This window comes from Zophobas morio, unplaced genomic scaffold, assembly GCF_036711695.1.
Source record: "Zophobas morio isolate AGI-343-1 ecotype UQ-CSIRO unplaced genomic scaffold, CSIRO_AGI_Zmor_V1 ptg000019l, whole genome shotgun sequence".
In the NCBI taxonomy this organism is placed as follows: domain Eukaryota; kingdom Metazoa; phylum Arthropoda; class Insecta; order Coleoptera; family Tenebrionidae; genus Zophobas; species Zophobas morio.
The window spans coordinates 640,511-667,835 of record NW_026972124.1 but is presented as its reverse complement, the minus strand read 5'-3'; the positions used below and the strand labels follow the sequence as shown (position 1 = coordinate 667,835).

The window sequence follows — 27,325 nt, the reverse complement described above, 5'->3', positions numbered from 1 at the left end:
TAACAAGTATCTAATAACAAACTATTGCTTCTGATTTACCACAAACAACATATAAATGTTAATTTTATTTGCAAACACTATTTTTTTTTAAGAATAATCTTTCAATAAAGGCGGCATATATTGATAGAAGCCAAAAAGAGATAAAATCTAATGAATATTGCTGCCAATTCCACTTGATAAGAAGCTTAAATGAAATTACTAAATTAAGAGAAGTGACAACTTTGCGAGTTTAAAATAATACGTATATTGATAGAACACTAGTATACGTATTTCGGTACACAGTACCGTCCTCAGACAAAAGCGTCACTCTTCTGCCTGAAGACGGTACTGTGTACCGAAATACGTATATTAATGTTCTATTAATATATTCTTTTAAACTCGCAAAGTGTTTACGTTTCTTAATTTGTTGGAGATGGAGTTTAAAAAGTCAAAGCCTTATCAATACAGTTATTAACTGAAATTGTCGCAGAAAGAATAATTTAATTTAACTTTTCGTAAATACACTACGAAATAGAATAATTATTTAATCATATTATTAGTAGACTCATTTCGATTTTTACGTAAAACTTTCTCTCGCAAATAAATAATTCTTAACGCTTTGTTATTACTGTCGGTTTTAAATTGCTAGCTCTTCACCCTGTAATTATAGTGCCGTAATACAAACGAGATTTTATTACTCAAACAAAGCCAAAAATCCAATGATTGCTTTAACAAAAGAAAAAAAAACTTTAACGGGGTTCAAACGATGAACCTGGAATTATGAAGAAGAATATTGTTTGTTACACTTCTGTAGCAATTTGATTGATCATGAAGCAATTACATCATGTTGCACGACGTCGGAATCGTGTGGACAGAACCTAATTAACACTATATTTTCTGTGTTTAAGTTTATAACTGCATGGCGCTATTATATTATGGTGAATGACTACTGTCAAGTTTCCTCGACTTCATATGACCCCTAGAGTACGAAAAAATAGCTTTCCTGTTGCCGTTTTTACATTCTCGTTACATTCCCTTTCCGTCATCTGTCTGGGTGTAGTTTGTGGTTGTCTCGATTTTTGTTAAACATATAATCTCCGAAAATACCGGCTGATTGTTGTCAAATTTGTATGTATCTTAGGAATATCATATAACCAAAATTTATCTAATCATCCCCACCAATAATCTTATGACCCCAACAAAATATATTTAAATTTTAGAAAATAACGCATTCGTGGTTTATGAATCCACCTGGACTTTGTTTATTAATTTAATTATACTGTAATTTTTATTGTTAATCCCTCCTCCAGTTTAGATACATAATACGAAGTTCGATAAGCGGATCTCGTAGAGTAGATAATCGAGCGCCCATTTTGCAAATAAAATTTCCATTGATGAACTCAAGAACGATTCACCTCATTTTTCGAAAATGTAAGAATACAATAATGTCGCGCCCAACTATATTTATAACAGCTATGCACTCAAGATAATATTCAGACGATTTTGCTCCTTTGCAGCTTAATTAATAAGTTAGGTCTCTCATCTGTTTGGTGGAGACAAAATCAATCAAATTTTCATTTTCTTTTAACCCAAATGCATACTTTGACCTGCCTCCGAATTCTTTCGAAGTATAAAGATAAACAGTTGAAGTTACGCATGTACTGAGAATACATTTTTGCCTGTTGTTATCTTATAAAACTGACCGTGCCCTCTTAGAACGTAGGCTGCCGTGACGCAGGGGCTGCGGGGGTGTTATTTACGCCACTAGATAGCATGCTTCTTTAGCTGTACTTAACAGTCCAGAGATATATTTTTTAATTTATCGAGGAAGCTGTATTTATTAGATTGTAGTTTAGGGACGAGGAAATTTGCGTCTAAATAACAATTCTTTTTTAATTGCAATTGAAAACATTAACTCAATTACATCATTGTAAAGACAAAAAAGAACTCTGCGTAGTGGATTTAAAAAATATGGACCTTTTTGTTTGGGATAGTCACTTCTGGAAAAACTTTTTAATAAAGTTATAATTATAGTTTGCGTCAGAGTGTATCAAGAAGTGTGGACTCGATGTCGTTTCATGCTATTACTACTTGTCGGCATATTCACTGTGATGAGAAAAATATCTAAATGACAATAGGGTCACATTTGTTCACTTGTCTGTCCTACATTAAAGAAAGCCTAGTTATGTGGTCCATATACACAGAATACTCAACAACTGCAGCTGTTTTTCGGTTTTAAAAAATACAGTAACTTCTTATCGACAAATGGCCTACACATTATTAATGTTCCAGAGATTTTATAAATTAAATACTATTCTAAACGGTCAAATACATCAGCTAATTGTTTTAACTGCATTTGTAAGTTTATTTAGTTTGGAACTTTATAACAATGTCTAAAACAAGTGAACACTTTACTATTGTTTTAATCATTTGTAAACTGTAATATCATTAAATTATTACCCTATTTGAGTCCACATAATTTAGATGTAACCTCTATCATATAAGCCAAACGTGCATCGTGTATAAGTACTAATTTGTGTGTTAAGCCTTAAAAACAGGACACTCTGTATAGTTAAAAATAACTTTAGACTATTGATCTTTGACTTTTTATTTTATTTCTAATAGTTAATAAGATATCGAGGACCCCGTTCCTCTTACCCTTTAATTCAACAGAAAAAATCCAGATTCGTTATAAAATAAGACCACTACGATTTGCATGTATCTATTTAATAAAACTGCTAGTTACTTCTCTTCTTATACTACTTAGTTTGTGCTAAAGACAAAAAAGTTATGTAAGAGTAGCCGTAATATTGCATTGCGACTGGCACTTCCCTTTCAGAATTTCTGCAAAAGTGTAGACGCTGCATTAAAACTTATTTTTCTGCATTTTTACACAAATTAGTCTGTTCTACGTATAACTGATACCATAATCAGTTAATCCGTCAAGTCGATAATCACAGTGGGCATTTTTTTTTTTACATTGTCTGGTCCAGTGGTCATCAATGCCTTGGATCTCTACCATCTAATAACTGACGATCTTGTTATAATGATCAGTTATTTGAGCTGATTTTCGTTCAAATGTAACCGATAATTATTGGGTCAATTGCTTTCTAATAATAGTCCTCGATTTCAGTTGTCCATATTCATAGGTACGAACGATTGTAGAGTGAATTCCGTAAAATAATTCTGTCGTTTGCATTTCAAGCATCTTGAATTACTTACTTATTCGTAACTTTTTTAAGCCAAATTAAAAATGGTGATTTCAATAAAACTTTTCTTTCAGCTATTTTACAAAGGACTACAGTCGGCATTGGACAAATGAAAATTCAAGGAGTAGCTACTTGTCAGTATTTATGCATGGATAGCTGCGGATTGCTCTACGGATCGGTAAGTAATTCAAACATTTTTATATACTTTCACTCATTGTTCTCATTATTGTGGTTTTTAAGTTTTAATTTCTAAAACGTAATGAATTGAAGCGTGCCTTACTAAACGGTTACTAAATACTACATAATTTAAAGAAATATATTTATTTTATTATTCATACTCACGGACAAAGAGCTTCGGTCAGAAATTCGCATTTCTGAATTAAGTCTGTAACGCTAAATTAATCGAACCGAAACAAAATTTTCGGGGCAACCAAATTTTTGAAATGTGAAAACTTTTCGTAAAAGCTAAATGAACTATAAACAGTGTTTATTGCAAAAGAGCTATATAAAATGAAAGAAGACGCAACACTCAAGCAAAATGTTAGAATTTCATGTTTAGTACATGATGATATAAATGTGAACAGAAGGGTAAGAGAATTTTCGTGCAGATATGTTTGCTTCAGAAATGAAACTATTCACTCTTATTGCAAAGCTCATTTTTTATTTTCACAATAATAAAGTTAACGAAGAATTGAAGGAAATATATATTTTCCGGAGGCATAAATATTGTGATGAACGACATAAAAATTTTGTATGCACGTAATAGCCGACGTTACTGGATAATATTGCGTTAACACAAATTAAACAAACACACAAATTTAAAGCGGAGAAAAAAATTCCATAGAATAAACACGAAAGCTCATTGCTCTATTCGTTTACGTTAAAATCCGAATATCACGTCAGTGAGATTTTTTTTGCCTTGATTTACCATCGAAATTTAAAAGTTTGATTAGAATTAAAATTTAAGATAAATAATAACTTTTTGTCGATAGTGAACTGATGACTAAATGTAAAACAATGAGGATTCAATAAATTTTATCGGTTGTCAGGTGTTTTAAGTGAATGTAAACTTGACATAAAGGATTTATGAATAGTATTTAAACTGTGTTACATTAAAATGGATCATGTTGAGGTTCCTTAAAGTGTTAACGCATAAAAGTGTTGTAATAAAATACAAAGCACCAAATTAGACCGCTATAAAACCGTTGTGAGATTTACTTAGGGAACTAAGAAATACTTATCTGCACCATCTTAATGTCGGCAATAATTACTCGGTGGGATTGATTAGGGAGCGGAAGGGTTGCTGGGTTATCTTTTTCCGAGAATGTCGTGTAAAGGCGCCAACTATGGCGCTGTACGCCAAGTTAATTTGTTAGTATTGTCGACCAGTCACTTATCTAATTAACACTTAATTAAAATCTAAATTGCGTGTGTTCCCCAGTATCACGAAGTAACGACGGTACAGAAATGATTTATTACCTCCGACCGAAAGTAAAACCACTTGAAAAAATGTATTTCACAATCCAATCAAGTGCCTTGCTTTATATCAATAATCACCTCCTACTGCCTCTTAACAACTGTTTTCAAGTGGATAATTTTTACAGATCGCAATTTATAAACATTTACGTAAATCTGAAAGCTTGATCGCATTTATCTAAAAATTACACGGTTTTTGAAATATTAATGTTAAGAGAAAACACGTTTTAAGGAATACGAAAAATGAAAGATGGGTTTAGTCTACCTTTTTGCTAATAATTAAACGTTTCGGCACCGAGTTAATATTGTTACAACACAAAATTTATCGCATCTTGTAAGGCACTGCACTTGACCCATTATATGTATTTAATATAAAATTAATCAAATTGTTATGAACATTCACTTCGTATGGTGTGAATGATATCTGCTGAAAAAATAGGTTAAGATAGATAAGCGCACATTTCTCGATACTTAAAAAATACTAAATAAACATATCTGTAATCAAACACCGAACACCATTTTTAGCTACAGGTGCCATATGTGTAGTTACTTGGTAAAAATGGCGTAATAGCTTCAACAGTTCAACAATGAATAAAAAAACATTAGTTCTAATAAATGTACATAGTAATATGAAGCGTGCGACTATTCTAATTTTAGGGTACCTCCCCTATGGCGCGGAGACATGGAACGCTGAACTTTTGTGATTGGCGGATATTATACTTTGCTTGGATTCAAAATCACTCTGTAAGAGGTTACTGTCAGGAAATAAATTTATATGACTTATGCTAATCATTTAATTTTGAAGAGCAGAATTGGAGTATGAAAACTGTTTTAAATACATATGTATGTTTACAGCAAATCAAATATAGGTAATTAGAACTTTCAACAGGACATTGTGCCTGAATGTCAAAATTTCAACTAATGACAAACGTTCCACGTTCCGCGTTTCTGTTCGCCAAGAGCGTACCTACCCTTACAGTGTTCCATTAATATTTAACTCTCCAACTGACAGATCTGATTCTAACTAATAATTGATGTATGTTCCTATTCAAAACCTTTTTGTTCCAGTCCTAACATCAAAAACTTCATTTTATACAAAAAATGAGAGGCCATACGGATTTGGAAGGAACGCAAAACTCTTTTGGTTTTAGCTTTAAAAAGCCCATGTGCGAGAAATAGGTGAGGGAAAAATTAGTGTATTAATTGTGATTGTTTATTTTTTTCTAAATTTAATAAATACATATAACTCAACTAACATTGTTCAATGTGTCAAATGTATTGATTGGAACGATTTTAACGTGACAATAAGAATGGTTAGATATAGAGAAGAAAGCAAAGGAGAGAATGAAATAGAAGAGTACATTTAAATGTTAACGCTTGATATGCTGTTGCTCCATTTTTTCGTTTGCTTTGTTCATATCAAACTGGACAGTAGTTACACATAGAAAAGATCATGTACCATATTATGAACATTTTGTTTTTTTCATGAGCGAAACGTAAAAATCGTCAACGCTGTTTACTATACGTATGCAAAAATCCTGGAATATGCAAATACAAACGACCAACCAACTATTCTTGGAGTGTTGTGTTTTATTTTATTATTTTTTTTTAATTAATAATTTCCGTGTGTGGCCGATTTGCAAAATTCAGAATGTCTGATGTTTTCTAGAATCAGGAAGGATGCAAGTTGGTGAAAGATGGTTTTTATTTGAAAATACAGCATCATTAGACGCTATAATTCTGACCCATAATAAATAGGACAGAGCCCTGTAGGTGGTAGGATGAAATGCACTTTTGGTTAATTGTGAACAATCAGATAGAATATTTTATTAAAGAAGTACATATTTGTAGATAGAACTTAATCGATATTGGTTGAATGGGATTTAATCCTTGAAAAGAAACGTAAAATGTTTTAGAACATTGAATGTTACCTAGTGAACGATTCTAATAAATATGTATTGTACATTTGGAAGGCTTTTTTATGGGTGTTACATTGTGATAAGAGGATTATAGGTTTGTAAAAGGAAACTTGTTAGGAGGCTCAAATAATACAATTTACATGAAATGAGCATTAGTTTGCGTCGACTTTTTGCATTCGAATAAATTAAATGTTATAGTAGTGAAGCCTCAGACATAAATAAAAAAGAAAGCATTTATTTTATCGATGAATCTGGTCGGACGAGTAAGATTTGACGATATTGAAGCACAAATTTATTCAAACCTGGTTTAGGACAGCAAGAAAAAGAATTAGGGTATAATAATTGTTAAAAGTTTCTTTTTTAGTTTTTGTAGCCGGCGGTCTTTTTCTCTTGTATGTAAATTTTTCGGCGGATGAATGAAGCGATTTGAAATTGGGCGGTAGAAAGAAACTCACAGGTGTGAATCAGATTATTCCAAGGGTTTCATTAGTTGTATATAGTGCGGCTCCAATTATCGTGCTAGCAAATTAAGATGTATAGGCTGAAGAAGGCGTTGCCACTTAACGAATAGTATTTTATGATGACGATACTCAAGACGATTAACTCTTTTTCAACGAGCTGGAGTTTTTAGAATACCGCGACTTCATCTTTTACATTATAAATACAAATATTTATGTGATATTGGTTCAAAGGAGCGCTCTAATTGGAAACGATTTGAAATTTAAATTCAAAATTACCCTTTCAGTTCTTTGCTTACAAGGTATTTTTATAATAAATTACATACTTTTGAACGCAATTTATATCTGTAATTTCGCGTCAGCAATCGCAATTTGTTTACAGATATTTGCCAGTGACACGGTGAATCTTCGGACACTAAGTCTCGATGTTAAATAGTATGTATGTATACATGGCTTACATTTTTATTTATAGTTACCGGTATCACAATGAACATCATAGTGAATATTTGACGTTTTAATTCTCCTTTTTCTCATTTCCTTTGTGTTACTTCGTTATTCTTTTTTGTTCTCACTAACACCTGCAGACTGTTTTTCAATTGTTAAAATCCCATTATTAGTAACTATGAAACACGTTATTATGTCTTCGAGTTCGTTTTGTCGTTGCAAATAACTTTATAATTGATGACACTCTGAGAAAAGAGCTCTCAAACATTTACATTTTTTAATTAAAAATAATTTTTGAGATTGAGTTCTTTCTTCAGCTTCATTCTCAGGGAAAAATCTCGTTTTTCAAGTCTTTGCTTTTTTGTTCCTTTGGTACTCGTTCTTGCAGTAATTACAACGGCAAACAACAATTACATTACAATTTTACCTTCATGAGACAATTTTGTTTCTTCAATTGAAACGTTAATTTAAAACGTCAAATGCAGTTAGTCCCGAAGTGCTCAGTACGACTTTCTTGTAACTGAGTGTTACTACTACTCGTTGGAAATAGAAGTCGTCGTCGTCGTCGCTACTTTTTTATTATTACCATAGCATCAAACATGCATATTAAGGCATAAATATTTGTCGCACATAATAGTGATGAAAATTGTCATTTAACAGCGAAATGATGTGTAAGATGCATTTAAAGTTATATTTTACAATGCGATTATGCGAACATACAGTATGATCATGTGCTTAAAATGTCTCTTGAGTATATCTGTCTTCGTATGCCCATTGATAATGAATTTTATGATGGCCAATGGAATACATAATAAGTATGATATGTAAACGTCATGGTGAAATATTCAAATATACATATTATACAACCAACGTTCCTCGATAATAATAATTATGTAGTACAACAATCCACATTTGCAAATTCTACTAAGTTTATAGTACTTGACAAGTGAACAATCTATCCACTTTAACTACTATCAATAATAACTCCGGTTCGCAAATTTAGTAGAGTAAGTACACACAAATTTCAGTCGGTTACTTTCTCTAATTCCCCTACATTAACAGAATTATAACTTGGTCATGGCCCGTTCAGTTTCACTGAATATGATTACGGGTTCTCTTTTAATTTTTTTTCCTATTGATGTTTTTTTTTGATATCAAATCAAATTACCCAACAAAGTTTTTGAATAACACTGTGTATATTCAAAATTGAATTACACAGGAAGTGTTATAAAAACAAATTTCAAAATTGGCCGAAGGTTATTTAGGCAGAACTTCCCTCGCCCCCTGAAGTACCTTACATATCTGAGGTACACGTAACGAAGCATGCATATGTTTCAAGTGAATTTTCCCATCACAAAATTTTGTGATGATGTCATCAATATTTAAACAAGGACACATAATTACGGTGTTTTGCTTATTTTAAATAGGATATATTTGGCAAAATTTTGACATGACGTCATCAGTTTTTTGAGAGGAGGTAAACGCATAAATTTTGTTTAACGATTTATCATAATTATGATAACCTTATAAATGTTTGCAAGATTTCAAAGGCTTCATTTGTGCACTTTCGAAGTTAAATTTCTAAATGTTAAACAATTTTATTTGTTATGCAATTTTAATTGCTCTGTAATTTGCAAACGTTTTAAAGTTATCGTACGCACGGTACATCGTTAATAAAATAGAGACTTTTGAGATGACGTCATCAAATTGTTGGTGAATGATTAGCCAAATTTTGGTTAGCGTTTTACCATGTGCATGATATTACTAATATACAGACAGACGGACGGAAACGGGAGACCTATTTTTTCGTACTCTCGGGGGGTCATGAAACGTAGAGAAAACCTGTAAGTAGCCGGTCGCCAAATGGACTCGATTACAATACTTCCTTGGCTTACGCTCGGGCAATAGAAACATGATTGTTTATGCTACATCACCGTTTACTTTATGCAGCAAAAATTACACAATTCACTTTCAACAAATTGAGAGTTATTGTTGTGGTTGTTTTTGTTGTTATTGTCATCATCATTATAATTCTTGAAATATGTTCACGAAAATTTTGTGAAAATACCTGCGAATACGAAATTTAAAGAGTTTAGATTAATTAAATGCATAGATCATCATTACAGATCAGTAACTCTTTATTAAACAAAATAGTCTATAAGTTTGTTTAGGTTTTCTCATAATTGAGTTCATGTCACTAAAATCTCGAAACTTATTTCCGACATACCCTCCTTTATATTCATGTAATCTATCCTACTCCGCTCTTGTAGACTATAATATTGGCCAGTTTGGTGAAAGACATTTGCATTTCCACCTATCCATGTACGGCTTATTATTATTATTATTATTAATGATATTAGTATTATTATTAATTTAAAGAACTGCTGCAGATATTTTGGATTGAGTGTTACATAAGACAAGAAATTTACAATATATTTATATGTAAATATGTAGTAATAAAAAAGCTACGTGTGATTGTCAACTAGCGTTCTGAGATATTTTCTTTTCTTACAGAGAGAATTCGGAGATGAATGCATATTCAACGAGACCATTGAGCAACACCATTACAATACATATTCGTCTACTAAATACTCCAACGAAAGGAGAACCTTGTACCTGGCTTTAAATCGGCGAGGACAGCCGCGAAAGGTCCAACTTCGTGCGCGCCAACAACTGGGAAGACTTTCTTCATATACACGAGTGTTAACCCGTACCGTGGCTCCAGAACGAGCAGAAGATTTGCATCCGCTACGACACCACACTCACATGTGCTCGTCTACACCGACGACCATAGAATCGAATGGGCGCTTACCCACCCCCACGGCTGATCGACCGATCGACCCTCCGCGCTGTCGGAAACGAAGAAAGCGGAAGAAGAAAAAGCGAAAATGCCCCCCAGATGGTGAAAGCGAGACCGAACTGTGCCACAAAAGACATAATACGTCGAATCATCGAAAACTCCAACCAAACAGGTTAGTGAAGAAGTGTGAAAATGAAGACAGTGACGAGTGCCAAAGAGATGTGACTGTTAATAAAAAGAAACAAAAAAATAGTGATAGATTTTTATCGAACGGCCCCAAAAAGAAGAAAAACGCTAAAAAAGGTGCTAAAAAAAGACACCCGGTGCCTGTGATCACGAGCACTGAAGTCGCGACGACCGCGACGGATGACGTAACACACGATGAAGATTATGGCTTGGATTCCACGACCCATTGGGACTGGGACGACTCCACGGCTGTTCCGGACGTCTCTATGTCCATTTCCATGTCCATGCCGGGCACTCAAACTTCTGCCCAACCCGACTGACTCACTTCGGCGACCTCCAGCGCCCCTTTTCCCTACCCTCTTTATTTATTTGTAATATTTATTGTATGTTGAACATTGTACATAATTATATAAATAAGTGAAATATACCTCGCTATAAATTTCCGAGTTTTTTTTTATGTAAGTCTCATCTTCGTTAGCGAAACCTCTCATTTACTCGTGATACTGTTGTAGTTTTAGTGAGTCTGTATAGCGCATTTTCATTAATAATAATTCGAATAAAAAGCATGTGCTTTTTGTTGTAACAACATCATACTGTTTTCATCACTCAGCCTTGTCCCAACTTAATACGAAATAACAAAGATCAACCATTTTCTCTGTTAATTCCAAAATCTTTTTTTTTATTATCGTTATTTTAAAATTTATATTTATCACTGTAATTTGTAGTGGTGTATAATTTTCAATTAATACTCAATTTCACTCAACTCATTTATCTATATTCCAGTGATGACTTCATGTAACTAGTGATATGGTAACAATAACTACAAATCTAGTCGAAAATTGCATTAATTGAAAAACATACACTCGAAAGTCGAACTGTATCCACTAAGAATACCAGAGTAAAACCGTTTAAGTGAACGCACAAAATTCACCTAGCGAAATCCTAACTTTGTTGTTTTCTTTAAGATACAGTTCTTACTTACGATACGTGTGCCACTTTTGTTATAATTTTTGTAAATCAAACAAAGGTTGCACTCAAATAACATGACCATCGATGTATAATTTTTAATCAAAAAATGATCGATTAACAACCCTATTTAAACATCAGTATTATTTAGTGCTTGTAGTAACATATATTGTAAATTGTAGTACCTACAATAAAATACTGAAAGTAAAATTATTGCGTAATTATATTAAAATCCGACCAACCACAAAAATAGCAAAAAGCAGTAAATAACAGGTAAGAACTGAAGTTGTTTGATCGCAAGGTCATGTTAGAGGACCTTTTATATACTCGAATGGCATCTTGAATTAAAATAATTTCGAGAGATACTTCCAACACTCCGTGTTACGAATTTAGTTTCGACTACACACTTAAAACATGTAGTTCATACATAATAATGTGTCATTTGCTTTTGAGAAACCACCGAATCAAAAACAATAACGTGTCATTTATGCTAATAAGGGATCAACAGAATCTATACAAAGTACTAAATAAATTATTTTACAATGTTATATGTATTCATAAAGAAATGTTCCTTTATGATCGATTGTTAAAGAGGCTATGTCGAGATTATATTAATACGAATAAAGCTAATTTAAATCTTCGAAAAATAAGATTATGTTTTCGATCAACATGTTCGTTGATCTTCAAAGAACTTAACTGATCCCATATGTCACCGGAAAAATTACTTCATTTGTTATTTTTATTTGATGATTGGTTCTTTCGACCAGTGCCGATATTTCATCCACATAAATAAGCCAGAATAACTTTCACAGCTGTTTCAACAGTGATTATATTCCACAAATAAATTTCGTAAATGAATAACCTAGGTACCTATTAAAAACTCCTTGTGACATACATAAGTAAAATATTTCACATCTGCACTTTGGGCAACAAACATTTTCCTTGTAGGGCTGAAAACCAGAAGCGTAAATCTCCTGAAAATAATTTATTTTTTTATCAGTTTATTTTGTTAAACTGGCGTGTTTTTTTAGTCCTTTAATAAAAATTTTAAAATATCACTGTAACTGATAGATTTATACTAATATATTTCCATACGAATATAAAATCAGCTGGATATTGAATAATAAAAGCATCCAAGATAAAAGCAGCCACTTACGACGAGTCTACAAGACGGTAACATCTCACCTCCCTACAAGATAAAATATTTTCTCTATTAGTACAAAACGTAACTCCTGCTGAGACCGAAAGGTGAGTTCCAGAAGTGGTTTGGTTTACTAAACACGACGACGTGCGTAATGTAGGTAAATCATTTGATAATTAAACCCAATAAAATTGAATAGTAACAAAAAACTGCAATGATGGTTTAACTGTTTATGGAATGTTAGTGTTACGTTATGCACACATCAAGAAAACTGCGTATTTATCTTCAGCATATATTATTATATATATATTAGAAAGTAAGACACAAATATTTAAAAAAATACTTGCAGTAAATACTTGCTGTCTTACAGAATGCCTAAATTACTTTACAAATTTGTTTCTTATATTTATACGTTTGTCTTGTATTTAACTAACTAGGAAAATTATACCTACATATATATAAATAGTGAAGAAATGGAGAATACAAGTTTGCTTATTAATCCTTAAATTGGCTTTATTTAAATATTCATGTTCATAACAGTCAAGTTACAACAGTTACACACAATGACCATATACATACGTTTCTCTCAGTACCTAACAAATTTTGACAAAGGTATTCTACCAACGACACTTTTGAGTGGGCCACAACAGATTTTTTTTAAGATAAAAACATGACCGAACATATTCAAACAAGAAGACTTACACCATCAATCCCATATTTGGTAGGATTATTTTTCCATCAACAAAAATTTGTGTAAGGTTTAAGTTTCCACTTGTATCACGTAAGTAAGTCGATATTTTCTTCGCGGAGAACATGCAAGTTAGATTGGAACTATATTCGTCCCGTCGTACCTAACGAAAATACTGTACTCGGGTCAGTTTAATTAATGTAATTTTATATTTGCACGAAATTATTAACAACCCATACCTACCATACGTAAATTGCTAAAAATTGCACTTTCAATACTGCGAATGGCTACTTTCATGTTTCTCGACGTTTCATGACCCCTAGAGTGCGAAAAAACATGTAGGTCTCACATTTCCGTCGGTTACTCTGTCGTCTGGCTGTGTCGAATGGAAGGATCTTGATTTTTTCACAAAAAACTAATATACGAGTTACTACTAAAATGTTGATGACGTCATCGCAAAATTTTGTTAAAGGGAAACTCACTTGAAACATGCTTCTTTACCTGTACTTTAACAGCACATATACACATACATCTCTTTGTTTTAACTTATAAGCGTTATGAAAAAAATAAAATTCGCAAAATTGAATTTTATAATTTTTCGAAGAAGCGGTAGTTGTTCGACTGTACTCTAGGGGCGAGGGAAGTTATGCCTAAATAATCTTGACCATTTTAACTTCCCGAGCATAAGTTAAATAACTATGTATTTGTAATAGGGTTCATCGAACGAATGACCACTACCCTAGAGTACAAAAAATAGAGGTCTTCCGTTTCCATCTGTTTGTCTGTATATCGCTAATATGTTGTTCAACTGTACATACTTCAGGCGCGAGGGAAGTTGTATCGAAATAAACTTCGACAAATTTTAAATATTCTGCACACAATTTTGTACCAGCTATATATCAATATCAAACGTGGGTAATTAAAGTACGCTATATTTTTAATTTCTTGGAAATTTTGGAAACGCTCTAACGTTATGACTAGTAATGTAGTACACTCATCCAATTCAGTAGGTAAATTATCTCTAACAATATAACGTTTATGGCCAAAACACCAAAAGCACAAAATATATAGAAAGCAAATTTGTATTGAAACATATCTTCTCACATGCATGCCGTATTTGTTATGTTTCAGAGGCAGAGAAATCCTCTGTAAATAAATTTACAATTTTTTCTGTATTTAATGCAGTATTTTATCTTTGCTGCCGTTCCGAGATGTGTCAAATGTCACATGTATTTCTTCTCGCCAAAGAAAGATACTCTTGTACTTGGTAATCTCTCACGTCGATCTGTTTCCAACTGTTGTCGTTATACACAGAGGCTTCCTTCGCGTAGACAATTTGATAAATTCATTTTCTTCATGATTCTGAATTTGTCCTAAAACTTCACTGACAGCGCAGATTTACGAATAACCCATCCAAAGTTTAAACTCTGCACAACTAGCTTTTGACAAGGTGTCAAATCTAGGTGTTTTTCTAGGCCAGCCCCCCCTCTAGTTTGTTAAACAAAAGTTTACAGATCACCTTAGATTGTTAAGCAAGTCACAAAACTGCAGCCTGATAACATCGAGATATGTGCCAATGTCATTGATTTATTGATAGCATAGAATTTTTGGCCGCAAGGGAACGTTTGGGAAATAACAATGAGTCCACTGCAGAAATCTTCAGAATAAATTCACAGGTAATTATTAGTCAGGACGTAAGATATAATTTTTCCGCGAAGATGTTATCGACTAATCTGGTCTGGAGTGCTGTTTTGCACGTAGAAAATAATTTGCCAATGTGACTAACCTAATGTACTGCATCCTGCATTCAATCACATGATATGCTGGGACATTAACTTCGTAAATACAGACGCTTTAACTGATTACTTATCAGAAAGAATCAAATTTCTGACAAACAATAGGAAAAGTAGAACTTACTTTAACGTGCAGTCGGATTCATACGAATAACAACAACAATAATGAAAATGTTGTCGTTATCATTGCTATTTTTGACAATTAATAAAAAGGATATTAACGGGCTTAACAGGTATAAATTGTCTAAAATCAGTTTTAATAATGGTTACTACAGTGCCTTTGGCAAAGATTGCATCGCTATCATAACTGATTACATTTAGCATGTTGGAATCGGTTTAACGACAATTATCGGGCAGAATTTAAATGTGCGTTGGTGGTAAATGAAATCTGTTCAAGTCTTATTAAAGCAATTACCCGTTCAGGTGCCAATTATTATAATAATATTAAATTTGAGCCGTGTGAAGCTACAAATCTTATCGTAATTGGATGATGTATAGACTCGTTCCACTTAAATTTTTGCAGTTAACGCATTACTCGTGTGTGTGTGCAATTAAGGCCTCGTTGGAAACTACACTGTCCACTTGACCCAGCTGAAACATAAAGAATTGTTCGTCCTGCGATGTCATATTGTTGAATTATCTTCATAATATTTTAGTTTAATCAAGTTGAACGAAAAGAATCATTCTTATTACTGTAGTAAATTCACCTTTTCACGTGGTGTAATAATAATTATACCAAGTATTTATTGTATGTAGCTTCAACCTGCCTAACAATGCTTTAACAGTTCACCTGGTAATATTTATGTAAATCCAAAACTCGTCTCGACACAAAGATACGATGTTCGACTTTCTTATCTCGATTATCCAAATTGCACAGTACAATTGTCTTGGACAGTAACCGCTGTTCGTCAAAGGGCTCTAAAAATGAGATAGTACTAAACTAAATTAAACTCAGTGTGATTAACCTTAACAATTCTATCTACAAAATCTGTGAAAAACGAGACTTAACAACGACACTAATCAACTGATAAAACATGAAAATATACAATTTACATATTATAGGTACTTTAGTGAAATCAGTGGGGCGAATAAAAAAACTTGATGAGCTACTGTAACTTTGCTTTAAGCTGCTTGACTTTAGGCTTTCAAATCTTCGAGTCACGCTCCAAAACACACAATCAATAAATTGTATGCAAATATAAAGACACGAGTTTTTGAATCTATTACATTCGATACAATGTCAAAGTTGTTCAATTTCCGGTATAAAGCGTTAATACACATAACTCGACTTCCAATATACGCGAAACAAATATGACAGAACTGAGCAGACGATAGGTAACAACGGTTAAACGGGAAACAGATGATATCTCAAAATTTTAGCGGGTTTAGTTTGGAAAGTAGGTTCGGAGCGTTTTTTGACAATTCCTAAACTGTCGTAAGTAGTGAGTACAGTTTCTCAATTTAATACTAATTTGCTGCTGTGGCATTAAATGCGTATGCGTTTGTTACATTAACAAGAGAGTTCACAAACCCTCATTAACTTTATATTGCAGGTCAGGATTTACTACATTCAAGCAAACAAACTTTATAACCGAGAATTTGGAAACATGCTTCTTCAAGTTAAATGTACAGCAGCACGATACGCGATTAACCGAATATGCTGAAATATGAGGTAATAAAAACACAAATCTGTTTTATCCCATTATTGATCAGGTCTAAAAATAGTTTACTAAAAAAGATGAAAAATATAATATTTTGAGACACACTTGTGTGTACTATAGGCTAGGTACTTACCTATTATTATTGAAAAGGCTTTTTTTTTCCGAAAATTTGGATTTGACATTCAGCGAGAGTTTCTGATACTTTTGACAACACCGAAACGAAATATATGTTTTTTTTTATTGTTGTTCAAAGGTTCAAGTCCCAAGTACGTAAGATCTATTTCAGAATATCTGACAGCAATAAATGTTTCCGTCATTTTCTAGACAGATAAATTTTGATAATTCAGCAAAAATAAATATTACATATAACAGACGTTTTAGAGTCGTCAAAAATGGTACAATATTGGTTACGTAACAAGCAGTGGTGGCGTAGCATGATTTGGCACCCAAGGCAGTTTTTTTATACTAAATGTGCTTACGGGTCTTTATTTTGCAACATATTTTATGACGTTCTCAAAATTTACTTTCTTCTCTTTTTCAATTGTTAAAATGGAAAGATTGTTTAATTGCGCTTGGCTCATTACGGACCTTAAGCACGATTTTATCAATTTTAATTTTGAAAAGCTTCTTTCACATCAAGTCACGAAACATTTGGTTAAAAAAATCTTAGGCACAGCTCTAGACTCTGAACAAACCCAGAACAGCTCCATTTTACGATAAATCTGAAAAGCTCCAGTGTAGTCCACTGAACCGCTTCTTGAGAAGAAATCCTGGCGGCTTCCAAGTGGCGCTTCAGTCATAAAATTTCCAAAATTATGTCCTATGCAGAAAATTTATCGTAGATTTTTGTCAGATTTGGAACTATTCCATGAACATCTTTTTTTGATGACGTTAACAGTGGGATTTTAAAACTTACTATTGACGTATTTCATTAGAAAAATGTACTATTTTAAACCTGTTTGAGTATCCTATTTGTGAAAAGAAGACTACGTATATTAAGAAAAATAAAATCTCAAAATATAAGCTGATTGCAAAAATAAAGCGTATTTGGGATCACCGAGCAATATTTTCGAAATATCCGATTTTCCGATTTTTAAACTTCCCGATTTCTTGATTTTTCGATTTTTTGATTTGCCTTTTTCTCAATTTTCGGCTTCCCGATTTTTCTGTTTTTTAGTTTTTGGAAATCTTCAATTTGTCGATTTTTCAAGTTTTTGATTTTTCCATTTTTCCAATTTAGCGAATTTTTGATTTTGTCATTTATCGGTCTACGACTTTTAGATTTCTCTTTTTCAGTTTTTCCAATTCTTCAATTTTCCAATTTTTCGATTTTTTAATTTCTCAATTTTTCACTTCTTCAATTTCTCAGTTTTTGGCATTTATAAATTTTCGATTTTTTGGTTTTTCGATTTCTCCACAGTTTTCGGTTTTTCGATTTTTCTACTTTCTGAATTCTCGATTTTTCAATTTTTTGGTCTTTTAAATTTCAGATTTTTCGATTTCTCGATTTTTCAATGATTAAATTTTTCTATTTTTCAATTTTTGGCGTCTCTAAATTTTCAATTTTTTTTTTTTGTATTTTGTATTTTTTTAATTAATTTTTTGTAATAAATTTATTTTCTAGTAAATTTGTTGAGAAATGTGGGGGACAAAATTTATCATTTTAAACATGTTTTCAATTTCTTGTTGTACAAAGAATGTATATTAAGAAAAAAAAGAAGAAGGCCAAACGTATATTTTCCCTTTTTTTTTCTAAATGTACGTAGTCATCTTTTCACAGCAAGAGAAACTCCGCCTCTCGGTCTGACAACGAATAAAAAATTGTTAAAATAAGATCGCGGCGGCTATGGGTGGGGCTTAATCTTTGGCTTTTTTTGCTAATATACATTGTATTCTTTGACGACCACGATATTCAAAAACATGTTTTTAATTTCTTGTAGAGAAACAATAATTTTGCAGTTAACCTCCGCCCTCTTGGCTGCCGACGAATGAAAAAAATCATCACAATTGCGATAGGGCGGGTGGGCGGGGCTTATATTTTCCCTTTTTTTTCTAAATATACGTAGTCATCTTTTCACAGCAAGAGAAGTTCCGCCTCTCGGTCGGACAACGAATGAAAAATTGTTCAAAATTAAGATCGGTGCGGCTATGGGTGGGGCTTAATCTTTGGCTTTTTTTTCCTAATATACATTGTATTCTTTGACGACCACAAAAATCAAAAACATGTTTTTAATTTCTTGGACCGAAACAAGGATTTTGCAGTTAACCTCGGCCCTCTTAGCTGCCGATGAATAAAAAAAAAATGTCACAATTGAGATAGGGTGGGTGGGTGGGGCTTACATTTTGCCATTTTTTCTTAATATGTGTAGTCTTCTTTTCACACCAAGAAACTTAAAACATGTTTAAAATACAGTTTTGACAACGAATAAAAAATTCATCACGATTGAAATCGAGACGAATGGGTGGAGCTTATCTCTTGGCTTTCTTTTTTACTTAATACACTTAGTTTTCTGTAAACAACATGTTTCACATGGTCATTTCTCGTAGAAAAATAAGAATTTTGCAATTAAACTCCGCCCTCCGGCTTACAACGAATAAAAAAAATCATAACAATTGAGACAGGGCGGGTGGGTGGGCCTTGCTTATCCATTGACTTTCTTTGCATAATATACATATCTTTGTTTCAAGAATACAACACGCACAATATCAAATGGTAAATTTGAGATTAGAGTTATGTTTCAAGTGTTATGTTGTTGAACGGAAACTATATACATTCAGAAAAAGATACCAATGGTTAAGCCCCACCCCACCTGTCTCAATTCTGACGAATTTTTTATTCGTCGTGAGCCGGGAGGCGGAGCTTGAATACAAAATCCTTGTTTCTACAAGAGATTACCATGTGAAACATATTTTGATTATCATTCTGATATATGATATATTTTACCTTTTATTTTTAATATGTGTAGTCGTCTCGATCATTTAAAAACATGCTTCACATGGCCATTTCTCGTAGGAAAATAAGGATTTTGCAATTAGGCTCCGCCCCCCCCCCCCCGGCTTACGACGAATAAAAAAATCATCACAATTGCGATAGGGCGGGTGGCCGGAGCTTATATTTTCCCTTTTTTTTCTAAATATACGTAGTCATTTTTTCACAACAAGAGAAGCTCCGCCTCTCGGTCTGACAACGAATGAAAAATTGTTCAAAATTAAGATCGAGGCGGCTATGGGTGGGGCTTAATCTTTGGCTTTTTTTTTCCTAATATACATTGTATTCTGTGACGACCACGATATTCAAAAACATGTTTTTAATTTCTTGTAGAGAAATAAAGATTTTGCAGTTAACCTCCGCCCTCTTGGCTGCCGACGAATAAAAAAAATCATCACAATTGAGATAGGGCGGGTGGGTGGGGCTTACATTTTGCCATTTTTTCTTAATATGTGTAGTCTTGTTTTCACAACAAGAAACTTAAAACATATTTAATATGATAAAATTTTGTAGGGAAATATCGATTTTGCAATTACGCTACGCCCCTGACAACGAATGAAAACTTCATCAGGATTGAAATCGAGACGAATGGGTGGGGCTTATCTTTTGGCTCTCTTTTTTACTTAATACACTTAGTTTTCTTTCAACAACACGATCATTTAAGAACATGTTCACATGGTCATTTCTCGTAGAGAAATAAGGATTTTGCAATTAAACTCCGCCCTCCGACTTACGACGAATAAAAAAAAATAATCACACTTGAGCTAGGGCGGGCCGGCGGGTTTGCTTATCCATTGACTTTCTTTTCATAATATACATAATATTGATTCAACAGTAAAATACCTGCAGTATCATATGATGAAGTTGGGATTAAAATTATGTTTCAAGTATTATGTTGTTGAACGGAAACTATATACATTAAGAAAAATATGCCAATGGTTAAGCCCCACCCACCCGCCCCTGTCTCAATTCTGACGAATTTTTTATTCGTCGTGAACCGGGAGGTGGAGCTTGAATGCAAAATCTCTATTTTTCTACAAGAAATTACGTTGCTTTTAGAGCTGAAAATGGTCATTTACAACCTCTGCTGCCAAATTGCCGTTGATAGTAACTTTGATGTTCAACTTTTGCCGTATTTAAAGCGGTTGCAGAAGAAAAGTAGAGGATTTAAGTTGATTACTACAAAAATTTACTATTGTAAACATGTTTCAAGTCTCTTGTTCTGAAAAGAAAAAAAAATTAAAAAAAGGCAAAATATAAGCCTCGCCCATATTCGTCCCAAGCTCAGTTGTGATGAATTTTTCATTCGTTGTCAGACCGAACTGAAAAGAAGACTACACATTAAGAAGAAAGGGTAAAATGTAAGCCCTTGTGTTATAACACCTAATCTGTTTTTGATACGAATAGGAATAAATCTTGTTGATTTAAACGTCGAGAATCTTTAACAATGCAGAAGTACTGAAAGAAAGGTACACTGTAGAAAATGATGACAAGGGTTTCGCTGAACCGGTGATTAAATGGTTTAATATTAGTGGACCTCATTATCTCTATCAACATTTGATTTTCGTGGAATTACCCCTATCAACCAGAAAAATGTCCCCCCTACTTCAGGGGATCTTCCTTCAAGTTGGCAGCACTGCAAACGGCGAAAGTTAAAAATTGGTCGTCTCGGACCTCACCCCTACGACGTGCCAACTTTCAACAGCAACGTCAGCCACAAATTTATAAATCGACTAACGATGGTCTATTTCTTGGTAAAATCTATCAAGACATTATTTTTACTTCCCAAGTGTAAGCAAAGGAAGTATTGTAATCAAGTCCATCTGCCGACTCTCTACTTTTACATTTTCTCGACTTTTCATGACCCCTAGAGTACGAAGAAATAGGTCTCCCGTTTCCGTCTGTCTGCCTGTCTCCCGTCCCGATTTTGTTTTGTTTTGCAGAGTGGTTCTTCTGTAAGTGTTCTCTAAATGTGCGAGTGAGTTGTCGTTGTCACTAACAACGAATCATTTATGTACTAAATACATATATTTTTAGAAATAAGACTATTTCACTTGAAACTTAAATAAATAAAAGAGTTGGTTTGAGTTACAGATATTCGTTTTATATAGGACGTACCTCTACGCTGTATGATCAATTAAATTTTTTGTACAATAAGGTCTACAGGGACTTGTCAGCTGTCATCTTGAGTTAAGACAACTTCTCCATAGACACAGTACAATTTACATCAAGTGTAATCAAATAAAATTACACGTCGCATAGAGACAGACGCTTTATAGTAAGGCTAAATTTTATTTGACTAGTGCAGAACAGAAGAAACGCGATCCTACGTTTGTAATAGCTGGCACAATTGTATAATCTGATTACTTAAGACATTTACCTGTAAAATCGAGCTATCGCTTGAGGGGATTTGGGGCAGGCAGACTTCGGCCAGACGATAAATATACACGTTGATTTTTTCCTCGCGTTTCGATTAGCAACTGCAACAGTTCAGTTAGTACTTACGACAGATAATTTTGTCAAACATACAGCAATTCGCATCAGGACTACGACGCTGTTTTTGATAAAAACAACATTTTTATCTTTAAGTAAAATAATAAACTACGTCCACCGAAAATTATTCAAGTAATATTATTTAAAACCGATTTAGTGAATCGTTTTTCTTGATAACCGACTAAAGCAAAGCTTTCTTACTGATGAATGAAGAATGAATACAATGTCACACTTCCTCCGATGATAGGAAATCGTAAATCATTTGATCGATGAAATTCTTCCTCTTATGAAACATAGTACATATTTAATTAACCAACATTGAAATTTATTGTTTTGCTCATTTTATAGACTCGAGTTAAATTTCAGCTTCTCAACATGACTGTACTCACATTTATATCAGCAAAAAAAATCGGAGACCGCTTTGAGGCAGTGACGGCTCGTGACCTTTTGAAATGGGGGGACACAATTTGATTGATGAGTTAAATATGAAGATATACAACAGGTTGTTATTACCAATTAATAGACGAAATCGTGTGACGGAAATAAATACAAAAATACATTCAATAAAAGTAAAAAAGGATTTCTCCACATAGCTTTTTGCCTTCAGTTAAAATTTTACGTTCATGGCTTCTAAAAGTTCATTTTCAACAGTTTTAGGCGTTCCTTTAAAAACCGTTGCTTTTTTCAAATGATTTGATAAAGCAGAGTCCAATTCAGTCGTAAAATCAATCAGACCTCGAAATACACCTGGATTTTGTGATCCCTACTTTCTTCATGTCCACGTAAAGCAAGTTCAAACACTCCACAAAATTTTACGCACATTATCAATCGGTCTAATATATGGCAATTTTTGTCGACCCTTACGTTATGTGCCCGAATATTATTAATATAGGCGGTGTGTAGTTGTTTCCGAATGTCTGTATTACCGAGAAGATTATCCAAGAATATTTATCATACGTGTTCGCGCAGAATGGAAATTAAAACCCGCGATAGTAACTCAATCCTCCCGAGCACGGTCGGAACGGGACCACAGTCCAGTCGTATCAGGCGCATATCAGGCGGCTACGACGTGTGGTTTCCACGGCAATGGTGTAAACAAAACATCTAAATCAGCCATGATTCGGTCTCTGTGCCCGGCTTTTATCAGCAATAACGTATCATACATCCAAGACACACATCTTTAGATGTAAGTGGATCCAAGTTTTGATACATTTTATACAAGTGGAGCGAGATAAAAAAATTAGTTTTGATAATTATGACACAAATTTCTGGAATTTTTTTTAAATATTTGAAAATTATTATTTTATCATGTCCAGTGTGTTTGTAGACGTTTTGGGGAGCACGTGCTCTGGTCCCCCCCAGCACCATCCGCCCCTGCTTTAAGGACCCCTCTAATTTTACACCGTTTTGTGTGTTAGTTAATTTTGACAATAAGAAAATGAGAAAATATTGATAATAAAAACCACATGAAAATCAATGTATGTGAACATTGATATTAACTATCATCGTACTAAGTGAAAAATCACCCGGAAATGACTAGATTTGCGAAAGTGACAACCTCTAGTTTTGCCGTTTTGAAATACACATACATATTTTTTTATATAAATATTAGCAAAATCCTAACAAAAACTACATTAAAAACAACGTGTTCTGTTCCACTATAACATCTCAGTTATTTGAAAAAAGAGAAATCTGAAATTTAGAACGGTTAATTAATACAAAGAAATGTATTAAACAAATATACTACTAGTAGCGTAGTAGCATTAGATCGGCTTTGATTTTTTCGGAAATGAACTTTTTTTAATAAAATAAAGTATGTCTTTTAGGTGCGTTTAACATATTATTTTTTATAAGCAGTGTACTTGTTATGAGTATAAATAACATAAAGAATAAGAATGGAACAACGGACCGGTTACTTTAGAGGGTATTTATTACGTATAAAATACATTACAAATGACTGGATGCATAAGAGTATGAATAAGAATTTTACAACTGTGTGATTTCCGGATGATGAATATGAATACAGTTTGATCGAGTTGACTATGATGAGTTTTGGAATGAATGATGAATGTGAAAATAACCGTTTGATCTGAGTGACCATGTTGAGTCTTTATGTTGAATATAAGTGGTTCGTCGAGGCTATGACGAGTAATGAAAATGAATGTTCGACGGGTGTAATTGGAAATTTCTAAAAATTTGTATTTGAAACCGAACATTTTGAAAATGTTGCGCGATGAACATAACCACGTTATATTTTTAGAATAAGCACGTCGAGATCTACATCCTTGAATTTTTTGAGAATTTTTAGACAAATTTCTTAAAAGTGAAATTTTTCCAATACTCCCCTCTTCTTCAAATTTCGACCCATTTTTTCACCATTTTCGAAACTTATTACCAGACCGAAATACATACAAAACCATAAATCACGAATTCCTAATTTTTTCGAGAATTTTTAAACAAACGTTTCAAGGTTAAATTTTTCCAATACTCCTCCCTCTTCAAATTTCGGCCCATTTTTGACCATTTTCGAAACCTAACTAAATACATTTTCTTGTAGATTTCAAGCTCTAAAACTCACTTCTGACGTGTTTCTTTAATAACTCCAGAATCGGCCGTTGAAATATCGAAATTTTTGAAATTTAAAAAAAATTGACTTTAAAACCGTACATTTTAAAAATAATGCGCGATAAGAATAAACACGCCATATTTTTTACTACATCCCTGAATTTTTCTTTTAGACAACGTCTTAAAAGTTAAATTTTTCTTCAAATTTCGGCCCATTTTTGACCATTTTCGAAAATTAACTAAATACATTTTCTTGTAGCTTTAGAGTTCTCGAACTCACTTCCGGCTTCGTTTCTTTGATAATTCCAACCGTTTTTCCAGAATCGGTCGTTGAAATATCGAAATTCTTGGAATTTTCAAATATTTTTATTTTAATCCCGAATATTTCGAAAATGTTGTCCGATGAACATAAACACACTGCCTGTTTGGATTCAGCACGTCGAAATCTATGTACCTATCCCAGAAATTTTTTTGGATTTTTGAACAATTTTTTCAAAGGTGAAATTTTTCCAATTCATTTTCATTCCCCAAATTTCGACGCTTTTTTAACCATTTTCGAAACTTAACTAAATACACTTTCTTGTGGATTTCGAACTGTAAAAGTCACTTCCGGCTTCGTTTCTTTGATAACTCCAGAATCTATTTGCAACGAATGAATGTATGTATATGAATATGACCGGTTGGTCGGGACGACTGTGGTGAGTCTTAAATGTCTGAAGGGTCAGAGACGAATGAATCAGTGTATACGAATGAATTGGTGCTCCCACGTACAGTAACTACACTACATCAGTATCTAATAAAATTTTATTGGTATTTTAAAGTTAACCATGAAGGTTGGACCCACAAAACCATAAATCACAAATCAAATGCAACCCTGGATGTTTCTAGCCCACTATACACTGGCGGCACGCTCCTTTTGTTGGTGTCATTATCCCCCTGCATTGTCCGACAATCCCTCAAAGTAGCGGTTGTAAAATTTTACTAGGTACTGATAAAGTGTAGTTACTGTAGATGATAAAACGCTACCCAAAATTTGGCTAATCATCCCCATCAGCAATATGATGACGTCATCTCCAAAATTTTCAATAGTAAATCTTATTTAAATTTTTCAAAATAAGACACTCCTGCACTTGTTGTTCAGTTTTCACCTTAGACATACAGTTTTTTTTTTGGAAAAAATGTTAAAATTATATAACATTTTGCAGTTTAATTTTGAAATTGCAAAACCAAATGCTCTGAAATCTTGTAAACGTTTTAGTACATCATCCCAAAATTTTGCGGAATAAATCCTAAAATATGCAAAATATTGTGAGTCAGTACTTGTGATTTATCAATGCGTTATGTTTTTTGGAGTTATCTATAGAGGGTGAATTAACTAAACTCTAACTACATAACACTTATTCAAATTGATCGTTGCTAAAATGGTGATGATGTCATCACAAAATTTTGTTGAGGGAAAACTCACTTGAAACAAACTCATAGCATTGCTTCTTTACCTGTAGTTTAACAGTCCACTCATATTTTCATTTTGATTTACAGAGTGTATCATAAAAATAAATTGAATTCGCAGAATTAACTTTTATAATTTGTATTTTATAAGCTGTATTTGTTTGTCTGGACTTCAGGGGGGGAGGGAAGTTCTATCTAGACAACTTTAAAACAATTTTTGTGATGAATGCATTGATAAACTATAGAGTCGTAACATTGTACACATTTTAAGCAAGATTTATGGAGCAAAATTATGATATGACATCATCAAGTTTTTGGAGGGCATAAAAATCTAAATTTTGATTAGCGAGACACCATACTTTTGATAATCTTGAAACGTTTCCAAAATTTCATTGCATTTGTCTATAAAATTTATATAGCATTTACTATGAAAAATTTTGAGGTGACGTCATCAAATTATTGGTGGGAATAATCACATAAATTTTGGTTGACGTTTTGTCATCTACACGATATTCCTAAAATATAAAGTTTGACAAAAATTAGTTCAGTAGTTTCGCAGATTATCTATCTAACAAAATCACCGACACACCACAAGCAGACAGACAGACGGAAACGGAAGATTTATTTTTCGTACTTTATATACACTGACCGGCAAAAAAAAACGGCCACCCTGAAAAATTTCGAAAAACCACTTTAAAAATTATTAATTTAACTAGTGATCGTTATTTTATAAAAGAACCATCCGCATTGACATACATGTTGTACAAATGAGCAAAAAAGAAGGCATATAAACGCAGAATTAAAGTTAACTTAACAAAATAACAGAAACAGATTAAGTTCTTAATTAAAACAATAAAGGCGACTGTTGTTGTAAAGAGTGTTTTTCATCACTTGATAATAAGTTTGGCAATTAATAAACGTTTTCACACGAAAACAATGCCGTTAACTCTTACAGATGTCTTTCAAATTGTCGTTCTGTTGCTGTTATTTTGTTAAATTAAATTTAATTGTGCGTTCATTTGTCTTTTTTTGCTAATTTATACATCATGTGTCAATAGTGAATGGTTCTTTAATAAAATAACGATCACTAGTTAAATTAATAATTTTTA

General features: G+C 33.1%; 1 protein-coding gene across 1 annotated transcript in view; it reads left to right on the top strand.

The window, feature by feature from the left end:
• The window catches only part of LOC135131204 (uncharacterized), a 43,457-nt gene extending 31,810 nt beyond the window's left edge, over positions 1–11,647 (top strand). Inside the window, exons 2-3 of the mRNA XM_064058804.1 lie at positions 3,263–3,366; positions 10,000–11,647. Coding sequence (XP_063914874.1) covers positions 3,263–3,366; positions 10,000–10,791 — 896 coding nt within the window. The 3' untranslated portion in view covers positions 10,792–11,647. The remainder of the gene's footprint in view (positions 1–3,262; positions 3,367–9,999) is intronic.
• Positions 11,648–27,325: the final 15,678 nt, after the last annotated feature.